The sequence below is a fragment of the Micromys minutus genome (assembly GCF_963924665.1).
Source record: "Micromys minutus genome assembly, chromosome: 30".
Taxonomy (NCBI): domain Eukaryota; kingdom Metazoa; phylum Chordata; class Mammalia; order Rodentia; family Muridae; genus Micromys; species Micromys minutus.
The window spans coordinates 9,568,249-9,593,118 of NC_137965.1; the positions used below are offsets into that span (position 1 = coordinate 9,568,249).

The 24,870-nt window shown below is 40.5% G+C and overlaps 1 protein-coding gene across 2 annotated transcripts in view; it reads left to right on the forward strand.

Moving 5' to 3' along the window:
• The window catches only part of GRM1 (glutamate metabotropic receptor 1), a gene marked incomplete at both ends in the record, with an annotated part of 351,560 nt that overhangs the window by 305,626 nt on the left and 21,064 nt on the right, over positions 1-24,870 (forward strand). For both annotated transcript variants that reach the window (XM_080941568.1, XM_080941569.1), the window contains 2 exons: positions 6,058-6,184; positions 17,598-18,528. In XM_080941568.1, the coding sequence (XP_080797694.1) occupies positions 6,058-6,184; positions 17,598-18,528 (1,058 nt within the window). The remainder of the gene's footprint in view (positions 1-6,057; positions 6,185-17,597; positions 18,529-24,870) is intronic.

Genomic DNA, 24,870 nt, shown 5'->3' on the forward strand with positions numbered 1-24,870 from the left:
GAAAGCAGACAAGCTGTCACGTAAATGTCACAAGGCACAGCTGGGGTTGATCTTATGTGAGCTCTGGACCCCTTCCTGTGCCATCGAGATCCTTTGCTCAGCCTAAAAGCTTCAGACTCAGTCTCCCCCACCTCCTGCAGAGCTGACCCAAAGGATATGAAGGAATACTGAGGCCAGAGCCGAGCCTAAGATTTGCTGAGGAGGCATGAGAAGCCGCATATGGACTTTTAGAAATGTTGGCAGGTTTGGAACCTTTAAGAGCAAGAAGAAGCAGAGAAGAGATTTTAGGCTGGAACAACTCTTGGTAGCTCTAGCCACTTTGAGGAAATAATCAAGTTCTAAGACCAACTGTAGAAATTATCTCATGATTTTTCTGAGAAAGTTACATTAAAACCAGGTGTACTCATTGCAGCTAGATACATAGAATGATAATGGACTTCGATTAGGGCCACCATAGCCATGGTTAACCCATGAAGTTGTGGGTATTATAGTTTGTGGGTGTACCACAGAAGTTTGTACACCGAAACTTGGTCCTCAGTGTGATCATGTGGAAAGGTGGTGGGACCATTAAAAGATGAGGCTTATGTGTAGGTAAGTCTTTGGGGATGCACCTTCTACAAGAAATTGATATTCATCATTTGTCTCATTCAGTGATTTATCATGACAACAGTTTATTATAAGGTAAGGTCACCCCTGTGCTTAGACTCTTCTGCAAGCAATCAGTCTCTTTGTTGTCATGATGTAGCCCAAGGAAGCCTCATGAGCAGCCAAATAGTTTGGTCCTTTCTTAGACTTTTAGCTATGAAAGCCATGAACTAAATAAATCTCTCCTATTTATAAATATTGTAGCTTCTAGTATTTTATTTTAGAAACAGAACATGGGCCAATTCAGTGGACCACATTTGTCAGGGGGCTAATCATGGTCTAAATAGTGTAGGGCAAAAGGGAATGATGGTTTCCAGTCTACGTGGAGGTACTTCAGTTGTGTAAGTGTAACACCATACATGAGCTGACAGCTCTGCTTCTCATCAGGCATCCACTTCTTGTCAGGTTGGAGCCCTTTCCCATGAGGCCATCTGGTGGTATTTAGGAGTATGTCCTTAGAGATCCAGAGGCATCAAACTTTCCCTTGACTATTGCTATGAGGTGTCAGACCAATGAATTCTTTGTATATTGGGATCTTTTGTTGGATTAGTTGCTTTTGGATGTAGAGGGAAAACAGAATATTGGACAACTCAAGTCATATGTGGGGAGAACAGAGAAGCCCCAACTCGGTGTCTTTCTGACTCCTATCTAGTCTGAGGGACACTGAGTTGGCTCTATAGATGACTACTACAGAACAGTTCTTTTCAGGATACAGGTTGGGGGAGAAAACTGTCATGAAGAACATCTCTTTTCTTAATAATTTTCTATATTTCAGATCCCTTTACAACCCCTCCTTACACTCTGTCCTTAACAGACTGTGATTGGGTGCTCACACAGCATGCATATTTCAATTGCACATTCTAGGAGAGAGGCCATTTTTTTTTCTCTCCAAGTTCATAGGCAAGGCTACCTGCACATATCTGTCTGCCCAGATGATTAATTCTTTCTGAAAGCATTTCTGTGCTATATCCATATGATGTTATCATAGGAGATCCTAGTAATCATGGTTGAGCCATTACAGAGTACTCGCTATAAATAAATGCAAATCTCTCTGGGGCCAATTTTAGAAATATTCTATACTCTGTGAGATAAAAATATACTGTTCTCAGTAGCACTTGGATAGGAGAGCTATTTGTTTGTTTCCCATAAACCCTTTGGGAGGTAGAGAAACAAATGAAATTGAATCCCATTATTAAGTAATAGTTCTTATAGTCTATCACCACTAATTTGCCACCTACCAGGTCTAGGATAGAAAGCTAGCTCCCCCAGTAGCCATTGTAAAGATCATAAGACATATATTTCTACAAAACGGGAAGTGGAGCTTTAAAAGAGAAGACAACCCCATCTAAACACCAAATACCATAAATGCTAAAGCAATGATTTCATATTTTTCTGAGAATCCATAAAACATTATTAGAATAATTTTTTTGATGTTATTAAAAGCCTATTTTTCTGCTACTAATCTTCATATGTATATGTAACTTATAAAAATACTATTTTGTGGTGCTTATACTTTCTTGGGAGAGCCATTTCTGGACAGGGTAAATAAAATGCCTTTATTATTATTTCTTATAGATCTAGTCAGGTCAAGAGAGTCTATGTCATAAAGTTTAAAAGAGGCTATTTAATATAGGTCATTTGTTATAAAAGCTTAAGGGGACACTGAGAAAACCTCAAGATGAGGACCAGTTTGACTCTATTCCCTCTCCTGGAATAGAAGGACCATGGGAGGATTCAGAGTCTTGTTCAAAGTTCCTCTCATATACAGAGGGGTGAGGAGAGAAAAGATAGCCTGTTTTGTGTGTTCTTGTCCTTTGTACTTCTTGTGTGCCAAACAGACCCAGCAGAGAGTAGCAAAGAGATCTCACAGGTTTCATTGAACTGTAAAACTACAATACATAAGCCTTTAATGGCAATTTGTGATTGGGTGACTCCATCAGGACAAACAAGAACAAAGGAGTAGAGGAAGTGAAGACTGAAGGAACAGGAATGTGTAGGAAGTCACAGGAAGGAGAGGGAAGGAGGAAAGAACAAAGTCTGGGATTCAGAGTCACCCAACAAGTCCTTGTCTAAGTACAACAGATGCCTTACAAGCTTGTTGAAGTGACTCTTACAGAGGAAGTGTCCCTGGCCGTGCTTTATAGATACTGGATCTGAGACCCAGAGGGGCTGGGTCCCTTGCTTCTCAGTTCTTACATCTAGAATGTTCCAAAGCTGGGCTGAGAGCCAACCCAAAGGTCTTATCACCCCACGGCCACATGTTGTTCGACTCTCTTGTTAACTGAACTGTCATGTCACCTCTATGGGTGGATTTTCAATTTCTAAGCACTGGATTCTAACAGCTGACGAGAAAAAAACATAAATAGTGATCCACTTTAAAAATACAAAGGGAAGAGTATCCAGAATAAAAGAAGTGGGCTTTTGTGAAGGGTGTGTGTGGGGTTGGGGGGAGTTTCATACAGACAATGAAAGTGCTGGAGAATGAAGGCTTGGTATAGATTGCTCTTCCAGAGTCACTGTTCAAGCACCTACCTTCCTGCCCTCCCTCCTTCCCTCCTCCCCTCTTTCTCGTACCTTTTTCCTTTAAATTCATCTATAAATTGTTTCCCCAAGACTCTGAGTTTGAGGCAGAGGTTGGGGGAAAGGGTAGAGTGGTTTCCTCTCATCTTGAAATATTCTAATGAGCACAGTGTGCATGGCAGATATTTCCTAACCACAGATGCCTTTTGTTAGGCAGCAAAGCAATTTTGTTTTATTTTGTGTTGTCCAGCCACGCGTCAAAACTCTAGTCTTCAAAAAAAAAAAAAAAAAAAAAAAAAGGAATAATTTTTTTTCCACTCATGATTTTGGCCAATCTATTCACTGTATTTTCTACTAGACAGGGAGATGTTTAGTTTCAAATGAAAATAGAAATAGAAATGTCATTTCTAATTGCTTCGTTAGATGGACCTTGTTTAACTTTTAGCTTTGCGCATCACTCTGATGGTTGTTGTTGTTGTTGTTGTTATTTTTTTTTCTTTGTATTTACGGGTGAGCAAACAGCGCAGAGGCAGATTTGTTGAGTACCAAGCTATAGGGCACATAATTTGTAATGTGATGTCAGGGTTAGGGTTAGCACTTCCAGGTACATCACTACAGGGTTTGGTCTCTCTGCTTTCCAGACAGTGGCTGTAAGAACTTGGAAAAATAACCGGTGGAGGAAACTGTCAGTTTCTAATTATGTCTTTAACAATAAGCTTATGATCTTGATTCTTTATGTCTACACTATCTTCTTTCAACACAGGACACTTTTAAAGAGTCACTGGGTTGTTTTAGAGCAGTATTTCTAGACTCTGCAGGATGTTCGGGACTTAGATTCCCACATGACTTATGTGTTCTCCTTCATCTTTGCAAAGTGACCCTTAATAACGCTTTCTAAAGCATTGTTCTCACAATGCTGACCTTCTTCACACACTGTCCTGTTTCTTTAAATTGTTGTCTTGTAGCTCTGCGTATTCCTGTTGCCAATTCTGTCTGACTTCAGGATTAGTCTCTAGAAGATGTTGTTTGGAGATTGGATACTCATTCTTGAGCAAAATTATCAAGTAACTAACATGTCTTTGGCTTTTCCAAACTGACAGTGTCCATTTCAACCCCACCATAAAATTATTCCAGATGTATGAAGGCTCGGGTGTCTATCACTTTAAATTGTGGCAATATTTACAGCTTAAATTCTGACTTTACATGGGAATGTGTGGGTTTTTTAATGTGCTAGCAAAGAACTTCTGCTACTTTACACGAGGCAGTAACAGGACGCAGGCTGTGCCTTCTGCCATAAACAATGAGCGAGCGTGATAAGACATTTGAAATCTCCGTGTTCTGACCTTGGAAGATAACAGAAGACCTTGATGCCTTGGAAGTGGAAAAGGAAAATTGCAAGGAGAACCCTAAAACCACTCAGGCTTCCTGCCTGCAGGCCGGCCTCCAGATTGCTCAGCTTCACAGAACACAGCGTCTGGCCCGTCTTGCTAATTCGATCAGACAGAATCTGAGTTTGGGAAAGACGAGAGAGCTACACTTTGCAACACCGAGAAGCAAGATGATGGAGCTCTGCAGGAAATAAGTCAACAGTCCCAGAAATTACCCCAGGAGTTCCCTTGGGAACTTGAACATCTACCCACCCATGAGCACAGTAGTCTGAAGAGTCCAGGCAACAGGAAATGCCCAGGAGAGTAAATTCTCAGAGCTGACACGGCCAGGACCCAGATTGGTTTCCGTCAGCCATAATGGAGATGTCCTGTTGAACACACTCACAACTGGGTAAAGGACTCGAAGAGTCAGAATTTATTAGTGAGGCCGAAAAGTTCCTAACACAGATTGGATATATAGCAAACATGTTTGGCCTGCAGACCATGGGCCAGAGGCATCCTTGAAGAGCTGTGAATGTGGCCCAACACATTTGTAGAGGAAGGCTGACATCACAGGGTCAAAGGTCAGATAGGACCTACCAAAAGCCAAGTTCCAAAGTGGAGAAAACTGGGCTGTGAGGAACTAAATGTCTGCTAGATATGGTTAAAAACTTCTTAATGAGAGAGAGAGGGGTGGGGTGGGGTGGGGAGAAGAAATGCAACCACGCTGTGCCTTCACCCATGCGTCTGGTCAAAACTTCTTAGACAATTTTTTTTTTAGAAGTTTGGAACACTTAACACATTATCAAGAAGCACATCAAATGATACTGTTTCTGACATATTGATGAAAGAAGCCTATCTCTAGATTCAGGCACTCATCCACATAGAAAGAAAATCATCAAAAATAATACAAAATAAATAAGCGTGGGTCTAACCTGGAAGGTAGCCAGTCATTATGGGTCCATCTCCATCTTCCCAGAGTATCGCTGCAGCATATTTTAAAAAGGGAGATTTTTTTTCAGGGAAAATATATATCTTTTTTTTTATTTTTAAAAGAACTAGTAAATGTTAATGTAAATAAATAAGGATATTGTTAAATTTTTGTTTGGTTTATTTGAGATGGGGTCTCACTAGGTAGCTCTGATTCTCCTGGAATTTATGATGGAAACTGGGTGTGGCCTTGAATGCACAGAGATCCACCTGCCGCTGCCACCTGGGTGCTGGGATTGAAGGTGTGTGTCACTGTGTCCAGCTTGTATTCTTATTTCTTTAAAAAAAAATTTGCTAGAGAAGCATCGGAATCCATGATGTACCAACTTTGTATGAAATTGCTGCCAAACGCCTTCCGAACTCAGGATGTAAAGTGTTGGCCTCCACAAGTCCTGAGCTCTACGCTCCTGGGGTTTTCAGATCTCTTTGGCAGGCAGGAGACTGTGAGAGTTACTGTGAAGACAAGTCCTCACCAGAAACGGGAGCTTGTCTGGGGCGCCGACTTCTCAGTAAGCGACACCTTCCTGTCTTGCAGGTCATCCGGAAAGGAGAGGTGAGCTGTTGCTGGATCTGCACGGCCTGCAAAGAGAACGAGTTTGTGCAAGATGAGTTCACCTGCAGAGCCTGTGACCTGGGGTGGTGGCCCAACGAGGAACTTACAGGTAGGCTTACTGTCCTCCTGGTAGGACTCCTCAATCAGCTGCGTCCTTCCTCTGCTGCCTTTTGCTACATTCTTTGCAGAGCTTGTTTCTAGAGCTGCCGTGTAGAGCGCAACACGTGAGCCCTTGGAAGTTCTCATACCCTACATTGAAAATGAAGTTCGCTTCCTCCTGAATACACGTGAGAAGAGATGGGTGGAGTGTTTGTTTCAGAGATCTTTTCTGTTTCTTTTTTTCAAAATGCTATCGGGAGGCATGTCAAGCCTACTGAATCTATCTCTGTTCCTATTTCTTGGACATCGGTCGGTCGTGCGTATATAAGCTACTAGTGCAGTCCCTGAAGATATATAATGAGCCCCAACCCTAGCCTTTTGCACTTGACATTTGTATGCCCTTGTTGCTGTGTGTGTGTGTGCACACGCACTCGAGTGTGTGCACGCACATGCACATGCCCTTGTGTATGTCCATTGTGCCATTGTTCTCACAGTGATTCTCAGTTTTGGGGTTTATTTTGCTTAAAATCTTCTAGGGAAGAAGTGGAAGTAGAAGATAATAGAATAAAAATGGTGCTTATATGGTGCATGAAGCTTCTTAGGCAAGCAAGGATGTGGCGCACAGGAACTGAAAGCTTAGAATAGACGTGGGGAAAACCACAGAGTGAGTACTTTGGTCTGGTTGTTGGAGACCCCAAGTGTTGAGGAATGGGACTGGGTAGGATGCTCATGGTGACTGTTTGGCACTGGAGAGTTTTAAGGTAGATGGCAACGTGATGCCTCTTTAGATATAGTTGGATCCGGTGGCAATGCTAAATGTGGATGGGACCGGACACAGCCAAGAGAGAGGCACTGCTATAATCCCAATGAGGCTTCTCAAAGGGTGTGGACTGGAACAGCTACAGAGAGAAGGAAGGGGAGTAAGTGTATATAAGAAACTATTTGGAAGTAAAATCAATGGAGCTGGATGTTCTCACCATGTAAACACACACACACACACACACACACACACACACACACCTTTAGACAAAGTAGTGTTCATAAAGTTCATTTTATTTTCATAGTTTCTGGTATAAACTCACAAGAGAGATATTTCAAAAATATTTCACCTAAGTTTTAAGTCTAGAGACCTAGAAACCTTGGCATGAAGCTAAACATTGACTTGATGCACTAACCATTCATCTTAGAGAAAGTAGAAGAAACCCAGAGGCACAAAGCTGTGTGCAAAAAAAGTCAAGGAAGCCAAGCCATGAGCCCCTGATCCCATGACTCCCCGGTGCCTTTGAAAGTCTTTAGAAAGGGTGAAAATGCTAATGATTGCTCAATTCTAAAGAACAATATGAAAGTTAAATGCATAGTTTTCCCCAAATATAGTTTTTTTAAAAAATGGTCAGATCAGTAGAACTAGGTCATGTAGCTAAAATTATACTTAAAATGGCACAACCTCATGAAATGTTAGCTTTGTTAGAGCCAAATATAAATGTGTATCAGAAATCACTCGGTGCAGAGACCCTTTCCAAAGAAAGCAAGTTAGATCAGAATGTATTTTTGAGTTTACCAAATGGGCTTAACAACATACTTTCTCTTTCATTTTCTTTTTTTTTTAATTCTTTAGCTAAAAACTAGCTTGCAAGTTTTCAAATACCTGAAAGCTATCCAACAAATGCCTGCCTCCAGTGTCTGGTCCTCTAGTTTTGGAGTGGGACACACTAAATGCCCTTGCTCGCACAGCACCCCCTAATTAAATGCAGTTCGTCATGCACACAAAACTACATCAAAGGCGGTGGGGGGGCTAGCTTAGAAAGAAGAGATGAAAGGAAATAAGGGGTAAATTAAGGACACCTTGATCAAGTGTAGAAGCCTTTCTGGGGTTGTTCTCAGAAGGCAGAAGTACTGAGTTTGAGTGACAAGAGGTTTATCCTCCTCTGTATGCTTTTGAACTTTTCTGAGCCTTTCCTGCTGCTCTATTTTTATATGAGTTGGGACTTGGTTCACACATGAAAAAGAACATCTATCTAAACCTTAAAATACATTTTAAAGGGCTTGGTAAAGTGCCTCAGTAGGTTAAGGTGATTGCCACCAAAATGTCTCATCCACGTTCCATTCCTGGAACCCACAGAAAGGAAAGAAGTAACTCCTACAAGTTGTTTCCCAACCTTCACATAAATAACCATGGTGCCTGTTAGGTGTGATAATGAATGCATGCATGTGAGCATGCACACACATGCACAAACACATACACACACATATACACACTGAACATTTAAAAATCCACTTAAAAAGGTTTAGTATATTGTGATACTTTCTGTCATAGTCAGACTTCCTTTGTACAGTCCTGACTATGTAGCCCAGGCTGGTCTTAAAATAATGACCCTCCCATCTCAGCCTCCCCTAAGAGCTCTGGGGTTACAGGGGCATACCACCACATTCAGTGGTCATGAAGGAACACAGATACATATTAAATTCCTTAGATTTCCCCACTGTGAGTCTATTACCTACACCCTGTTCATCCTGTCTGATGACTCTTTCTCTTAATTAGGACTTCATCTTGACAAAACACGGAGGAAATTTCCATGACTATAAATTAAATAACCACCAGCACAGTTACCTTTCTAAGGATGGACTGTGTCAAATGTACTTTGTACACATAAAAGCAATGTTAACACCCGAATGACATGCGCTGTGTCACAGTTCATGCTGCCTCAACTGCCAGCTACTATCCCACTATATATACAGACTGTTCTGCAACTATTGATCCTCAATGTCTGCAGAACATGCATCTCTCATACTAATTTATACTTACGTGTTAGGGAAACCTATTGTTTTGACATTCCTATTAGTTTTACATGTGAGAGGAAAAATATATCCCATTTGTCACTTACTTGGTTCCATGTCAAACACAGAGCACAGCACATGGCAGTGTGGTTTTGGTGTTGCCATGGTAGCAGTAGTTGTGAAATGAAAAACCCCACTGGTAAAGAATACCAGAAATCAGTAGAAATATTTGGAAGGGTGAAAACAGTGGCTTTAGGTGGGTGTTTTATTTTGATGGGTGTTTTTTTTTATGTAAAATTTCTGTTAAAATAAGGAGTGATTTTTCTCTGAGAAATGACTGACATTGCCGAAGGTAAGGTTTGTAAAAATGTACTGAAGTCAACTTAAAGATGACAAAGAGTCTCATCAATAAAAGCAAATATTTATGAATGATTTAAATATTCATTATCATTTTTTTCCTGTGTCTGAGAAAACATTGGTGCATTCTCAAAGGAAGTACATTTGGAGATCTTGGGCTTTTTAAATTTTCTTCTGGGGTATGTGCATTTTAATCCTGCACACATATTTCATGCTTCAATTCTTATGATTCACAAACATGATTATTTTCTGTGATGATATAGGACTTGACAGGGATTTAATAATTCATGGACCTATTAAAAGTGATGCAATGATGTTAATTTGTTTTAAAATACTAAATAGTATAAAAGCAACTTTAAAAGGCAGCCTTACTAAATCTGTCATTAAAAAAACAAAAATATCTTTATTTTCCCCACTTGCCAATCACTATGACCTCTATTCTATTGTCTATTACCTATCTATTATCTGTCTATCTTCTACCTATCTATCTGTCTATCTATCTATCTATCTATTTATTATCTATCTACCTACCTATTTATCTATCTATCTATCTATTATCTATCTATCTATCTATCTATCTATCTATCTATCTATCTATCTACCATCTATTTAACTCTACAATATATCTTACAAACCATCTTGCAGCCAGATATTTTTGAAAGAACTGAGGTAAGCACATAACCATATAAAAAGCATTACAAGAAACTAAAGATATAAACAATGAACTCAATCCTGCATGTCATATGAACACATCGCATGAAGCAATTGTTGCTCCTTGGAAGGAAAAGAGAACTTCATAGAATGAACATCTAATAATTATACATTATACAATGTAATTATACATCGAATTATAAGTAGACACTCACTTTGTAGGTAACTGATATTGAGAAAAGAATTTTGATAAGATCATTATAAAGCAGTGTTATGAATATCATACATTTCTCTGAGATAATTGGAGTAAACTAATTGTTGCTTCTATTTTCTAATCAGTGTTATGTGTGACTTGACCTAGTTAGAAAGAAATACGATATTCCATTTTAGCCTCCTAATGCACTTGGATATTATAAACCCTGAAATATCCGGTTCACAGATGAGAAGTAGCCTCTGGTCCTGGAATTGGAGTTATTACCACTGGTCTGAGTTTGCTGAGTGATTTGAAGCCTGTTCGAAGGCCAACTTGCCTGATGTCTCTGGGTTCTCTGAATGACTGGCTATGGACATTTGCCAAGCTGCCCTGTTTTGGGAGCTCTGGATGTCATACAAACAACTCTTTTTAAGTTTTCTTTTGTAAGTGGGGGTCACCACTTGCCATCTCTTGCAGGATGCCTTAGGATGCTCTCACACAGGAGTGTCATAACTTTGACTCCTCAAAACAGGATCATAATCTTGCTAACATTACATGTATGACAGAATTGGATATTAGAGTCAATTTCCTCAAGATGGCCAATCCAATGCTTCCAAATTTTAAGATGTCTGAAGCAAGGGGAAGTAAAGAGGGTGAGATGCCAATCTTTAAGAAGTCTATTCAAGACATAACTTATTCATAAGCTCCAGGTGCCTGCAGCTTGGGGTGGGTCTGATTGACATTCAAGTGCTTGACTTCCCCATATGCAAGGAGTCAAGCATCTCGCTGGTAGGAAAAGGGAACACAGTAGAGTAGGAAGCTTGTGCTTGGGTTTTTATTATGATAAACTACTCCTGTTACTGCGCAAGAGTGCCAGGTCTGTTTCAAGGACAATGACATTTCCTTTAATGATGCATGGTGTACTGTTCAGGAGTTTGGACATGTTTATGGTCTTTTGTGGAGATGTAGTTTTCTTTGAGCTTTGACGATGTTAGAGGAGCTGGGATTTATAAAATGCAAACTTTGAAATATCCATGGTGACAGCCAGTGCAACCCTTCGGTGAAAGGCCTGATTTTTCTGCCTTGAGCTGTCTCAAGCTGGCGTTCTTCAGATAGATCTGGCAGTGCACACTCTGAATGAGGCATCTCTGTGGATGAATTAGAGCTTGCACCTGGATCTCTCTTGATTGGTGCTGCTGACATGTTGACTGTCTTTTGCTGTGGTATACATTTTGCTTTTAAGTGAAAGAAGTTCATGAATGTGATTTTCGAGCTTCTGAGTTTTTTTTTTTTCAGATTTGTAAACTCATGACATCCTTGCCCTCGTGAAATGTATCAGAAGAGTGAGTGTGACTTGCCTGCATATTGTTTCTCAGATGATTCAAACTAAGTTATTGCTGGTTATTATTAAGCCATTGTAATCGAGATGCCGACCGTCTAGAAAAGCCTTAGGTTAAACCGATTCCTATTACTGGTAGGAGAAACAGTAAAGATGGAGTCAGCTTTGTATAGCTTCAGATCAGTAAAGAAAAGTGTACATGAATAAGCAGAGTATGGAAAAGCATAGCAAATGCAATCGTCTTTAGAAATCATGTCAAAGCTGTTCTTTGACAGTTTCATATGCGTATAAAAAGCAGTCCGATGACTCTCGCCCTCCCTCGTGTCCTCCCTGGTCCTGTACGCCCTCCTACAAATCCCTTTCTCACATTTTCTTTGTTTGCTTGTTTGTTTTGTTATCTACTGGGCTTTACCAAAGTTGTCTGCACGGCTATAGGTTTGGAGCTATTCCCTGGAGCCCGGTTGGGCTCACAGTGGATATCTAGTTTAGACAATGGTTCTCCCTCTTCCAGAATCGATAGTAGTCAAGGTGTCAGTGCAGATGGCAGGACTCCATGAGCCTCCTGTAACTGTTGAAAGGGCCAGTCTTGTGAGGGAACAGTGTAGGTGGCCACTGCTGCCTTATGTTCAGATCTGTAATGGCTTCACTGTGGCTCAAAGACGGCAGTTCTCAGCTCTTCTCCATATATTCTGGCTCTTCCCAACCTCGTTTCTCCCACATTCATTCAACTTCAGTGGGGGTGGTATAAATGTCTTGTTTAGGGCCGAGTCTTCAACTATCACACATTCTCAGCACATGGAGTAGCCGTGAGCCTCCTCATTGGGCTAGTACCTGTCTCCATATCCACACTCAAGTATTTACATGGTAGTTTGACACTATGTCTGTTCAGCTGAACCAGAGTAACAAGATTCCCTCTAGAGATTGCCTTCCCCAGTCATGTGTTTCTGACCGTATTCAAGTACCAGACATGGATTTCCTATTATAAACCAATTATTTTCTTTTATGTGAGAATCTTGACAGGGACTTTTAAAAAACATCAGAATAGTCCTTTCATATCACATGGTTATCTATAAAAACTCTTTCTAACAAACTTTATAATGTTCATGACTTTCATAATATTCGCTTTACTCTGTAACAACATTTATGACTGCAATTATTTTAGGTAATATTTTAAAAAAAATCAAACAATGGATAGTATTGTTTATTTTTACAAACCACTTAAAGACTCAGAAAGCAATGTTTCTGGGGATGAATGTAGCTTAGTTGTAAAGCACTAGACTAGGGCGCAAGAATCCAAGGTTTGATCCTCGGTAGTGTCTCAAAACAGTTTCTACAGATGTTGAATGAAGAACAAAAGAATTATACTAAGTATACAAGAATTAGATATCTTTATTCCTTTTTATTTTATCAACTCTGTAGACCACAGATGATGCCAAATTTCAGTTACTATGGAAACTTAGATTGGGACACAATATTTATAATATGAACCAGACTGTTTATTACTTATCAATTTTCAAAGATTCCCTTTTAATTTTTAATAGAGCACACACAGAAAGACAGCAAATCAAAAGCTAGTATTGGAATGTTCAGATTCCTGTTGGGTGTGGGAATTGTTCTTGAAGTCAACATAATCCTAAGATTCTGCTTTATCCCTGAAGTATTTTAAACTTACTGTCTTGTGACTATCAGAGGATAGAAAATGGGAGGGAGATATGGTAATAATTTTAAATTAGTTAAGTAGCAGAATATATTGGGCAGTTTTTGATAGTAAAAGGAATTTAATACATATGGACACATTACATATGATGATATGGTACAATACAAAGCCTAAAGATATTTTGAGTAATTTGGATTATAACTGGAACAGAAGCACAGCAAGGGTTTACATGTTGGCTCTTGAAGTAAGAAAATGGCTTAGTATGTGAGTTAATTGTCTCTTATATAAAGCACATTTAATCTAGTTGCTTAAACCACCACATAGTTATCATCCCACAATTTTGTGGGTTGGGAACCTGGACATGGTTTTAGTTAGTCCTTTGCTTTGAGGGATTTTTCACAAGACTAGGTATCATGTCTACTCCAATGTTAGGAGAAAGATAAAACATCAAAATTTGTGTCTGTGGTTTTGTAGAACATAATTTTTATGGGTTATTGGTATGAAGATCTTCATCTTGTATGGTGATCTACATTTCCATGCAGAGTTCTAATCCTTGTTTCTGTGTGGTAAGTTTTTTAATGGGGATTCTGAGGCAAGAGCTATTTCTTAAATTACATATATGTTGGTATTTTCACATCTAGTGGTGTTCTAATTTGACCATGTTAAAGAACTATAGTGTCTCTTAGCTGAAAACCTATCCCTGCTACTTAGTTTCTAGGACTTTGCTCCAGAAAATATATAGTCTTTTTTTTAAATTTACATTTCAAATGTTATCTTCTTTCCTGGAGTTTTTCCTTCAGAAATCCCCTATCACATCCCCTCTCCCCCTGCTTCTACGAGGGTGCTCCCCAACCTATCCACCCACTCCCTTCTGCCTCCCTGCCCTGACATTCCTCTACACTGGGGCATTGAGCCTTGGCAGGACCAAGGGCTTCTCCCATTGATGCCCAACAAGGCCATCCTCAAGTACATATGCAGGTGGGGCCATAGGTCTATCCATGAGTACTCTTTGATTGGTGGTTTACTCCCTGAGAGCTCTGGTTGACTGATATTGTTCTTATGGGATTGCAAATCCTTCAGCTCCTTCAGTCCTTTCTCTAACTCCTCCACTGGGAACCCTATTCTTAGTTCAATGGTAGGCTGCAAGTATTCACCTCTGTGTTTGTCAGGCTCTGACAAAGTAATAATAGCAATGTTAAAGTGTTATATACATTGGGGCAAAGGGTTGCGGTGTTTTTCCTATGGGAATCACTTTATTAATCCAAGGTACCTAAAGTTTCACTAGGTTGAAATAGTTTAAGGACCTGCTTCTTTTATGAGTTGAAAGAGAGAACTCTTGTGTTTTAGGGCTGCTCATATAAGAAAACGACTGGATGGATGTGTGAAACTTCCTTCATGATTTTTAATCCATGTATTTTCTTTTCTCCTTCCTCCTCTGCAGTGTAAGTTGAACTTGAACTAAGAACAATCTTCCTCTTTCTCCCTCTCAGATATTGAAGCTACAGATGAGGGCCATCACAAACAACACTTCTCTGGGTCACTAACTTGATTTCTAAATGTGACTACCCAAGTGCTGACTTAGATCACGGTATCTTCCCCATACATGTCTCCAACTGGTTTTGATAAGTCAAACCAATAAATAAATAAAACCAGACCAATGTACCCTCTCAAAACATAACATGCAATAAGTCTGTATATTTAAATAAACAATAGCAAAAGCACATTAACAAATCTTAGCACATAAACAAAAGTATTTAAGTATTCTACATTACTTAAAATACTATAATTCAAATACTATGTAAGTAGTTATGACACTATATTGTTTAAAAAACAATGAAGGAGAATAAACTATTGTCCTCTTATAGATCTGACACATGTAACCATTGTCGAGCTAATGGCATACTAGTTCCAGTGAAAGAATAACAAAATCTTAGGACACAGTAACTCTCCTCCTTAGAACAATGTGGGCTCTGTTTCACATGTAGTATGTAGAATGTTAGGACACTGTGGGCTCTGTCTCACATGTAGTATGTAGAATGTTAGAACACTGTGAGCTCTGTCTCACATGTAGTATGTAGAATGTTAGAACACTGTGGGCTCTGTCTCACATGTTGTATGTGGAATGTTAGAACACTGTGGGCTCTGTCTTACATGTAGTATGTAGAATGTTAGAACACTGCTGGCCCTGTCTCACATGTAGTATGTAGAATGTTAGGACACTGTGGGCTCTGTCTCACATGTTGTATGTGGAATGTTAGAACACTGTGGGCTCTGTCTTACATGTAGTATGTAGAATGTTAGAACACTGTGGGCTCTGTCTTACATGTAGTATGTAGAATGTTAGAACACTGTGGGCTCTGTCTTACATGTAGTATGTAGAATGTTAGAACACTGCTGGCTCTGTCTCACATGTAGTATGTAGAATGGCTTAAGCCTGAGAGCTGTTCCTTAGGAGTTTGAGAAATTTAAAAAACATGAGTCAGGAAGATAACTCAGTGAATGGGCTGTTGGTTACAGCACCTCCAATATTTTGGCAAAGGAAGATCTTCAAAGTGATCTTGATGAATCTTCTAGAAACATGGCAAAAGACCAAAGATATTTAGCCATCCATCCTTATCTGCCAACTCTAGATCTTGTATCCTGCATTCTCAGGGGAGAAACCATGAGGCAAAGACATTTCACTTTGACTAGTGCACTGTTAACTCTCTGATTTCATTTTTGTGAAACCACATGTTTATATATATATATATATATATATATATATATATATATATATATATATATATATATATATACATATGTGTGTGCATGCGTGTTTGCATGTGTGCATGTGTATATACTCAGTATTTTCATCTTTATTTCTTAAAATGATACAACACAATAACTAACTACACAGTATCAACATTCTTCTGGGTATTATAAGTAGTCAAAGCATGGCACTTATCAGATGCTTAGCATGCACTTGAGAGAGAGTCCTCAGGTTATGTACAAATCTTTTGTCATCCTGAATAAGAGTATGAGTTACAATATAAGAGTATATGAGATAATAGGTTCACATATTTGGTACCACTGGAGGGTCCTAGGATGCAAATATCATCTCAGACAAAGGTCTTGAGCATCTCTTGGGTTTGCCATTATTGGGAGAACAGAGTCAATTCCTCGTGGATACTGAAAAAAATCCGCATGGATTTATGAGAATTAGAAGAAGAAGCACAACAATAAAAGAAAACCAGAAAGGACACAAAAGCTAAATCTTCTGCTAAGGACATACTACACGAGCTGCCCGCCCCTGAGAGATAAAGCTCCCCTGTGCAGATGGCATGTACACATTCTGTGGCGTTTCAAACAGTGTGGAGTTTAGGGATTGAAGAGCTTCCGGGGCATAAACTTGTGGACTTAAGAAAGTATGCGTGTGAGACTGAGGCTGGTTGATTTGACACTCCTGTGTGGATGTGAGCTTTCCCCCAGCTGGTTGATCATCAGAAGCAAAGGCTAGCACCCAACGGCTGATGTGCAAAAACATGTCCGCTGAAGTGGATTGGTGCTGATGGACTGAACCATCGGCTGACGGTAGAATGGGTTCTGCTGGTCCCCTGGGGCATGTCCCGTTCTATGGATATAGAACAGACCGTCTTTCTCTAGATTCATTAACATAATCCCAGTATCACACACTTTTGGGAAATACTGGTCCAGACCAAACATGGGTTCTTCAGAAAGAATTGTCTCTTGAGCATGACAACATTCTATTTCCACTTTGAAATGCAAAACAAATTTTGTTCTCCGCTAGGAGGGAAAAATAAGGGGCAATTAAAAACACAGTGCCCGTAACTCCAGAGAGGTGCAGAGGGAGCTGTCATTCTTTGGCATGTCTACCAGGGCCTATTAACGCAGAGCTCCAACTGCCAGAATCAGACTGCACATGATAGTTTAAGCAACACAAAAATGGGTGGTAAACAAGAGAATGGGGACATTGTCTCCAAAACTCAAGTTATAGTATGCATGAAATGTTCTGCTAATGTTTAAATTTGTCTATAAGCCCCGTGTGCTTACAGACAAGGGCTACAAACAATAAAAAGAAATCTTAGTTTCCTCTTTATTAACGTGTTCTATTTCATTATCACCATGATATGTGTCCTTCCTGTCTTTTCAAAACGATGTAGAATCAAATTTCGCCAATGCAGTAACAACCTCTTTCAGTGCTGGGGCTGAAGGAAAAGATACTTTATTCAGTCAAGTAAGTCACACCCGAGTGAAATGAGACTTAAGTTTGGACATATGGGTATCCAGGGAAGGCAATCTCTGAGTAACGTGGAGGAATTTTGTAATGACACAGATACCACAAATTATAAAGGATATGGCTTATAGCTATGCCCCCAGGAACTGGCAAACATCAGCACAATGGCTTAACAGAAATCCGAGACTCTGATTAAAACCATTCTTTTTCCTTGCAGGCTGCGAGCCCATTCCTGTCCGTTATCTTGAGTGGAGCGACATAGAATCGATCATAGCCATTGCCTTTTCTTGTCTGGGCATCCTCGTGACACTATTTGTCACTCTCATCTTCGTCCTGTACCGGGACACACCTGTGGTCAAATCCTCCAGCAGGGAGCTCTGCTACATCATTCTGGCCGGCATTTTCCTCGGCTACGTGTGCCCTTTCACCCTCATCGCCAAACCTACTACCACATCCTGCTACCTCCAGCGCCTCCTGGTCGGCCTCTCTTCTGCCATGTGCTACTCTGCTTTGGTGACCAAAACCAATCGTATTGCACGCATCCTGGCCGGCAGCAAGAAGAAGATCTGCACCCGGAAGCCCAGGTTCATGAGCGCTTGGGCCCAAGTGATCATAGCCTCCATTCTGATTAGCGTACAGCTGACGCTAGTGGTGACCTTGATCATCATGGAGCCCCCTATGCCCATTTTGTCCTATCCGAGTATCAAGGAAGTCTACCTAATCTGCAATACCAGCAACCTGGGTGTGGTGGCCCCTGTGGGTTACAATGGACTCCTCATCATGAGCTGTACCTACTACGCCTTCAAGACCCGCAACGTGCCGGCCAATTTCAATGAGGCTAAATACATCGCCTTTACCATGTATACTACCTGCATCATCTGGCTGGCTTTCGTTCCCATTTACTTTGGGAGCAACTACAAGATCATCACTACCTGCTTCGCGGTGAGCCTCAGTGTGACGGTGGCCCTGGGGTGCATGTTCACTCCCAAGATGTACATCATTATTGCCAAACCCGAGAGGAATGTTCGCAGTGCCTTCACGACCTCTGATGTGGTCCGCATGCACGTCGGTGACGGCAAGCTACCGTGCCGCTCCAACACCTTCCTCAACATTTTCCGGAGAAAGAAGCCTGGGGCAGGGAATGCCAAGTGAGTTGTTTAATCCTGGGTTCTAGGTTTCTCTCTCTGTCTCTGTCTGTCTCTGTCTCTGTCTGTCTCTCTGTCTCTCTCTCTCCCTCTCCACCCCCACTGCCTCATTCCTCCTTTACAGCCTCCCTCTGTCTCTTGTTTTCGTCCACTCAACATTTTTCAAACCTCACCGTTGCACTAGAGATATAAACTTAAAAGTACATTTTGATTCCGCTCCTTTGAAGCAGCAAGACTCATAGAGCAATGCTGACCAGAGACCAAAGCTTTTTCTAGAGATCCAAACTGCAGCTTTGTTCGGAACATCTTTCCTGTGATGTGGGTTCCCGGTCTAAGGCGAATAAATGTGCTCTGGTCCGGGTCAGAGAGGCAAACACTAGTTCTAAGTGAGAGTTTAGACCATAGCTGAGGAGAGCTTCTGATTTATTTTCACTCTGAAACCATGCTTTTAACCATGAGGTAGATAGAGGGTAAGAGGCTGGGCGATGTAGAGATATTGCCACTTCAAAACTGGATTGCAAAAGAGCGTCAAGCATATCCTGTTATGATGTCCCTGGAGCATCTGTGGTATGTTATTTTATTCAATTTTAATACATACTGTAATGAACACATTCCATAGCATTGCGCATGAATCGGGACATCTCTTCTTCACGGTCATGATCAGAATATTTTTTCGGTCCCAAAGCAAAACATAAGTAAGGAAACCTAAACTTGAACATCAAAGTCCAAATGATTTACACTCTGGTGCTTCTGGGTAATAAACTTTTCATAATTATTTTCCTATGTATTCCCCGATTCTCTTAAATTCTTGTACACACTATCTTGCTGAGGCTCATGAAAACACATTTTGGGCGAAGGTTATAATTTTAAAAATGACGTAGATACTCGAAATTCTGAAGGAAATAGAACTTTCTAGCAATTAGGCAATTTTCACCATTAGCAGGTTTATATTTGCTCTTTGAGATGGATTTTTAACGTGAATGTCAAGAGCAGCAGCTACATCATGAATGACATTTTGTGACCATTGCATCCATATAAGTCAGCTAGTAAGAGAGAGGAATGTCACATTCCTCCCCTGCAGCTAAAGGAATGGGGCTTCTACAAGTTTATGTAACTTTCAGTGTGATTCCCCTTTCCCTGTCTGCCTGAGTCTTAAACTGGTATAACATTTCTGAACATATATCTAAAAATCTATATGTACTATATCCTATATTTTTTAAAGCCACACACAGATATCTTACAGAAATCGTGTAATTTGTGACTGTGATACAGAAGAGTTTAGGGGGGAAAGTCTTTGAAATTCATAGTCATTCATACAGGTAAAAACATCCCTACGGCTTAGCAGCATGAGAACGAAGCCAACCAATTCGCGTTTATTTCTCATATTAAGTCCTTTATAAGCTACTGGTCATAAAAGATGCCTAGTAATGTTTTTCTCCTCGTCATAATTTTTCTCTTAGCCAGTGTCACATCAATAATGACTTCCAGATAGTTCTTAGCACAACAGCAAACCTCCAGGCCCACAACATGAGTAATAAATAATAAATAAACAAAAAACAAACCAACCATTACCCATAGTAGACAACTGTGAAATACCGTCTTATTTCACAAAGACTGGTCAAGGGTGAGAGAAACAGCAGGAAAGTAGATATCCTTGGAGCTAGGTAGGTTGCTTGGTGGGTAATGGGGCGAGGGCATGCGTTAAAAAAAAAAAGCCATCACTCGTTAAAAAAACAGGAATGGTGTGCACCTGTAACCCCAGCACTAGGGAAGATGGAGAAAGGTATAAGCAAGAGATGGCTGCTAAGGCTTTCTGGCCACCGGCCTAGTCCCAGCTTCTGTGAGAGACCCCAAACTAGGGTACAAAACATAGAATGCCATAGCAGGGCAGGACACCAGACATTCCCCTGTATTCCTATCCTTCCGACATGCTCTCACAGGAGTGAGTACCCCTTATACGTACATGTCCACCTGCCAACACACATACACATCATTCAAATTATACACACAGACACACATGCACACACACACACATACACACACACACACTGAGGCAGGGGCACTTTAACTAGAATATTCACAAGCAGTAAGTTTTGATCATGCATCATTTTTCAACATATTATTCTGAGAGTCTATGGGATTGAGTTGTATTGGATTGTATTGGCTGGTATCTGGGAATATGGTTTTCTGTGGAAGTCTGGGAATACTGTTGGCGAGAACTGTGAGTGAAGAGCCTTATGCTTGCTGCTGAGATGCGAGAGAGCTCTTGGACATTATATGAGTGATTTCTGGCACATCCTGAGCAGCCAGAATCACCGTACATTTGGACCGGCCTCCCACACCCAAACTGCTTTCTCTAGAATTTGCAAAGACTCCTTTCCCAATTATAACTTCACAAATTAATTTCACTTGGGATTTGTCATTCAAAGGAAAGTTCAGTGCAATCTGAGCTTATTGATTTGGTTGTCATGGAATTCTTGCTTTCACCAGTAAACGGTCTAACTACTAGCTGCAATTTAATAAGCCTTATCAGGGTGCTCTGTTGATAAATTTAGTTCCAATTAATAATGATAACTCACAATTTGTAACTTCTTCAATATGTTCCAGGCAAATGAGCTGACCCACAGTGGGTATCTTGGGCTAAGTTTCTCTGGAAAAACAATCATGTGATCATTCAGTTTTCTTATTTATTCCCTGTTTGCTTCTGTTAAAACTCTCTACACGACTATAATTTTAAAATATAACAATAACCTCGGTGCCTATGTTTTTGCCTTTTTTTATTGCCATCTTTTTCCTTGGTTTGTTTCCAAAGGTACAAAACCACAAACAATCTAATATATTCTGCAGTAAGGAAAGGCTGGCGGATTTTCTCAACTAAAGCAAGGGTTTGAAGCTCCAGCCAATGCGTCACCCAATGAGTTTATTGCCTTTGGAATGTGCAGTTCCTGCATTTATGGCGCACTGAGGATGTTCAGCAGTCTTCCACCTGGCCTATAATTGTTCTGGGGGGTCCCAGGTCCAGAGTCATTCCCTTAGCAGCCTGCTTCCTCAATGCACCTGGGAGCTCATGGCGCATGGCCCATATTACCAATTTTATTCAATACTTTGATTTAGTCACTATAAGATTCTGGTAGTACTGAAGATTTGAACCCAAGCAATTTGGTTTTCCGTAACTCTAGTTTCCTTAGTGTGTCCTGCACAGCCATTTATATCAGAAGATAATGATATTTAATCCTGAGCTAATATAAAGGTATCAAAATTGTCATCCTTTTTGGCAGTGTACTTCATAAAGAAGTGATAACCTAAATACAAGTTAGGGTATGATTTTGGCATAACTGAAAGAGCATGCTCATCTAAAAACAGTTATACTTAGTAGCATTGTCTAACAAGCATTTCAAGTTACTTTCTAAATAAACTAAAGTTCACTAACTGTCGGAGTGAGGGTTGCTACTGTGCTGTAGTAGTGACCAAAACAATTTGGAAAGAAAACTATTTATCTGGCTTATCCTCTGCTGTTCATCATTTGAGCAAACCAGGTAAGGAATCCAAGCAGGGCGGGATTCTGGAGGCCATGGAAGAATGCTGCTTACTGACCTGCTCCCCATGAGTCATGCTCAGACCATCAGCTTGCTTTCTTAGAGAATCCAGGACCACCAGCCCATTATGAGCTGTTCCTTCCACACATCGATCACCAATTAATATGTTTCACAGGCTTGTGTACAGGCCTGCAAATTTTTAAGAGGCATTTTCTCAATCGAGGCTTCCTCCTCCCTGATGACTAGACTTTGGGTCAAGTTGACATGAACTAGTCAGTTACTTAGTACACTAATTTAAGGTAAACCGAGGGCCAGTTTGGTAGTGCGTGGAGAAGAAAAGTTGCAATACGTGCCCTTGAGCTTCTATATTCATAATTGTGCATAAAAGTGAATTTCAATGACAATGGGACAGCACTGTTTCATGGACCAGACCTTGCAGAGAGTTAGAGCGTGTTTGCACTCACTGCCCTCTGTTCCTAGTTAGGGGTATGATGTGACCAACTCTCACAACCTCCTGCTGAGGTCACCGCCCCACTATGGTGAACGTGAACTTGGAACTGAGAGCTGAAATCACCTTTTTCTCTTCTGAGTTCTTTTTGTGGGGTGCTTTATCTCAGTGACAGACGTAAAAACCAAATAGCTCCCTACTAGAATCTTCTTTGTCTTTATTAAATAGTCACCATCCCCCGTCAGCATTGGGTTTCTCTGTCCTACTTTGATTAAGAAGAGAAACTTGACTGGGAGCCAGCAGGTATCACAGTGAATCACAGCCCAGTCAGCACATGTCTGCTCCTGTAAGAACATACACCCTACTGTGGATCAAGATGGAAAGTCTTGCTAGTCTGAGGTTATTTTTGTGGGGCTTCCTGCAAGCAACAGGCTGATGATCCAGGTGAGGTAAGAATGAAACATGACTTGGTCCAACTTAGCGAGCAGCTACTGGGCCAAATTTCTGGAGTCTGACCCCCAAGTCATTTATTTTCACTCTATTAAAGTACAGCACAGTTTTAGGGGAAGAAGAGTTTCCTGATGACAATTAACTCAGTCCTGTGAGTATAACAAAGCATTGAAATCCTTTACAAAGTACTTCTGGCTTGGGAATAGTGCCCATGATTTCAGGTTTATGGAGAATGACTGAGGTAAACATAATGCTCGTGGGAGTCAGGATTGGCCTGGTCTTAAGTGGCATCTCTCGGAAGGACAGGTTTAAGGTCTAGAAGTAATGTTAAAGACTTAGTGGGGAAAGTCTGAGACAAGCAAACATAATATTCTGGGAGATACAGGCAACGCCTGTCCTAACAGATAGCAAAAGTTCACTAGGTTGCAAACTATGTTTTCCTAGCATGCCAGGAGAAAGATAGGTAAATATCTCCTTCCATTGAAGAGACAAGTCTGTGTGTTTAACTTTCCTGGCTTTATGTGCACAAGGACCTCTTACTCCTTAACATTGGTGTTAAGTCTTAATTTATTTCAGAGAACAAGCAGTTTCATTGAAACATCTGTCATCCAATTTTACTATTTGATAATAATATTTGCTGGACAGTTTGTACAATTGATTCTGCCATTGATTTAATCAATTGTTGTTTCAACCATCAACCTAGAAACATCTTCATATTTGATAGAGTGCTAGACGATATTTGGAGTCAATGTCTAAGTACAAGGCGCTAAAGGGTTGCAATCTTGCAATATAGCAAAAGAGACAAATGTAAGTCAAAAGGAGGTGTCATAAAGAACATTCATGGTATGTCAAAGGTCCAGGCATAGGAAGATGCTGTAGCATCTAGGGAAGGTTTGGAGAGGTTTTTTTAATAGCACTGTAGCTTGGACTTCAGGTTAGTGAATTTCTTCTATGCTATAAACTTTACAAGGGGCTTATCTCATGTGTAGGAAATAGCATACATGAAGATCACACAATGTTCATTTGTGACAAAAGCGAAGCCCATGGGCAGGGAACAGGATGAAACCAGTGGATAAAGCTACAGATATGGGGAGCAGACAAACTACAGCTGTTATTTAGTTTTTAATGCAATGTTAGATTCTATTAACCAAAAAGTACAGTAAGGTTTCTGTAGGAAGTCAGAACCATTTATAAGCTTTATGGGATTAGGTGAAGAAAGGTCAGGGAACAGAGGTTCAATGTCAAGTTCTTAAGTTTTTAAAAGTAAGAACACGGATGAAAGTTGAATCTAAAGTATCGCTTTTCTTTTCTGTCTGAGTTTCATTCATGTGAACCAGAAAATTAGTGAATGGGGCAGAGCTAAAGAAATAAAATTAGAATGTTGTGGTTGTCATAATTTTATCCTGGAAGATATAGAAACCTACGTTATAAAGAAACATAAAGGTGGGACCGGGATGGGCGTGATGGGGTTCACTTCAGAGGTACAGGTTGACAATGCTGTAAAGTCACCCAAGTGGAGGTGTCCTCAGGATACTTAGAGATATAAGTTTGGCCATCGAAATGGAGGTCGCAGCAAGAGCTATAGACTTGAAGCACAATTGTCAAAACATTTAAAACAGACAGGACACACCACGCAGAGAAAGTGCAGGACGTGAGAAAAGAGTGAAAATATAGAAGAAATAATGTTCAGGAACATTTTCTCTAAGTGCTCTGCATGTGAAGGAGGATGCTAGGATGGAAGGTCAGCCAGAGGGGCCCCTAGCTCAAGAGCGAGGAGTGTGAACGACCCGAATGCAGTCTGCTTCCCACCAATGGCAGAGAACTGGGATCACCATGACCCTCTGTCTTTTTTTTTTTTTTTCCCTAGCAAAGGGCATACCAAGTACACAAATAGAACAGAAATAGCTGGTT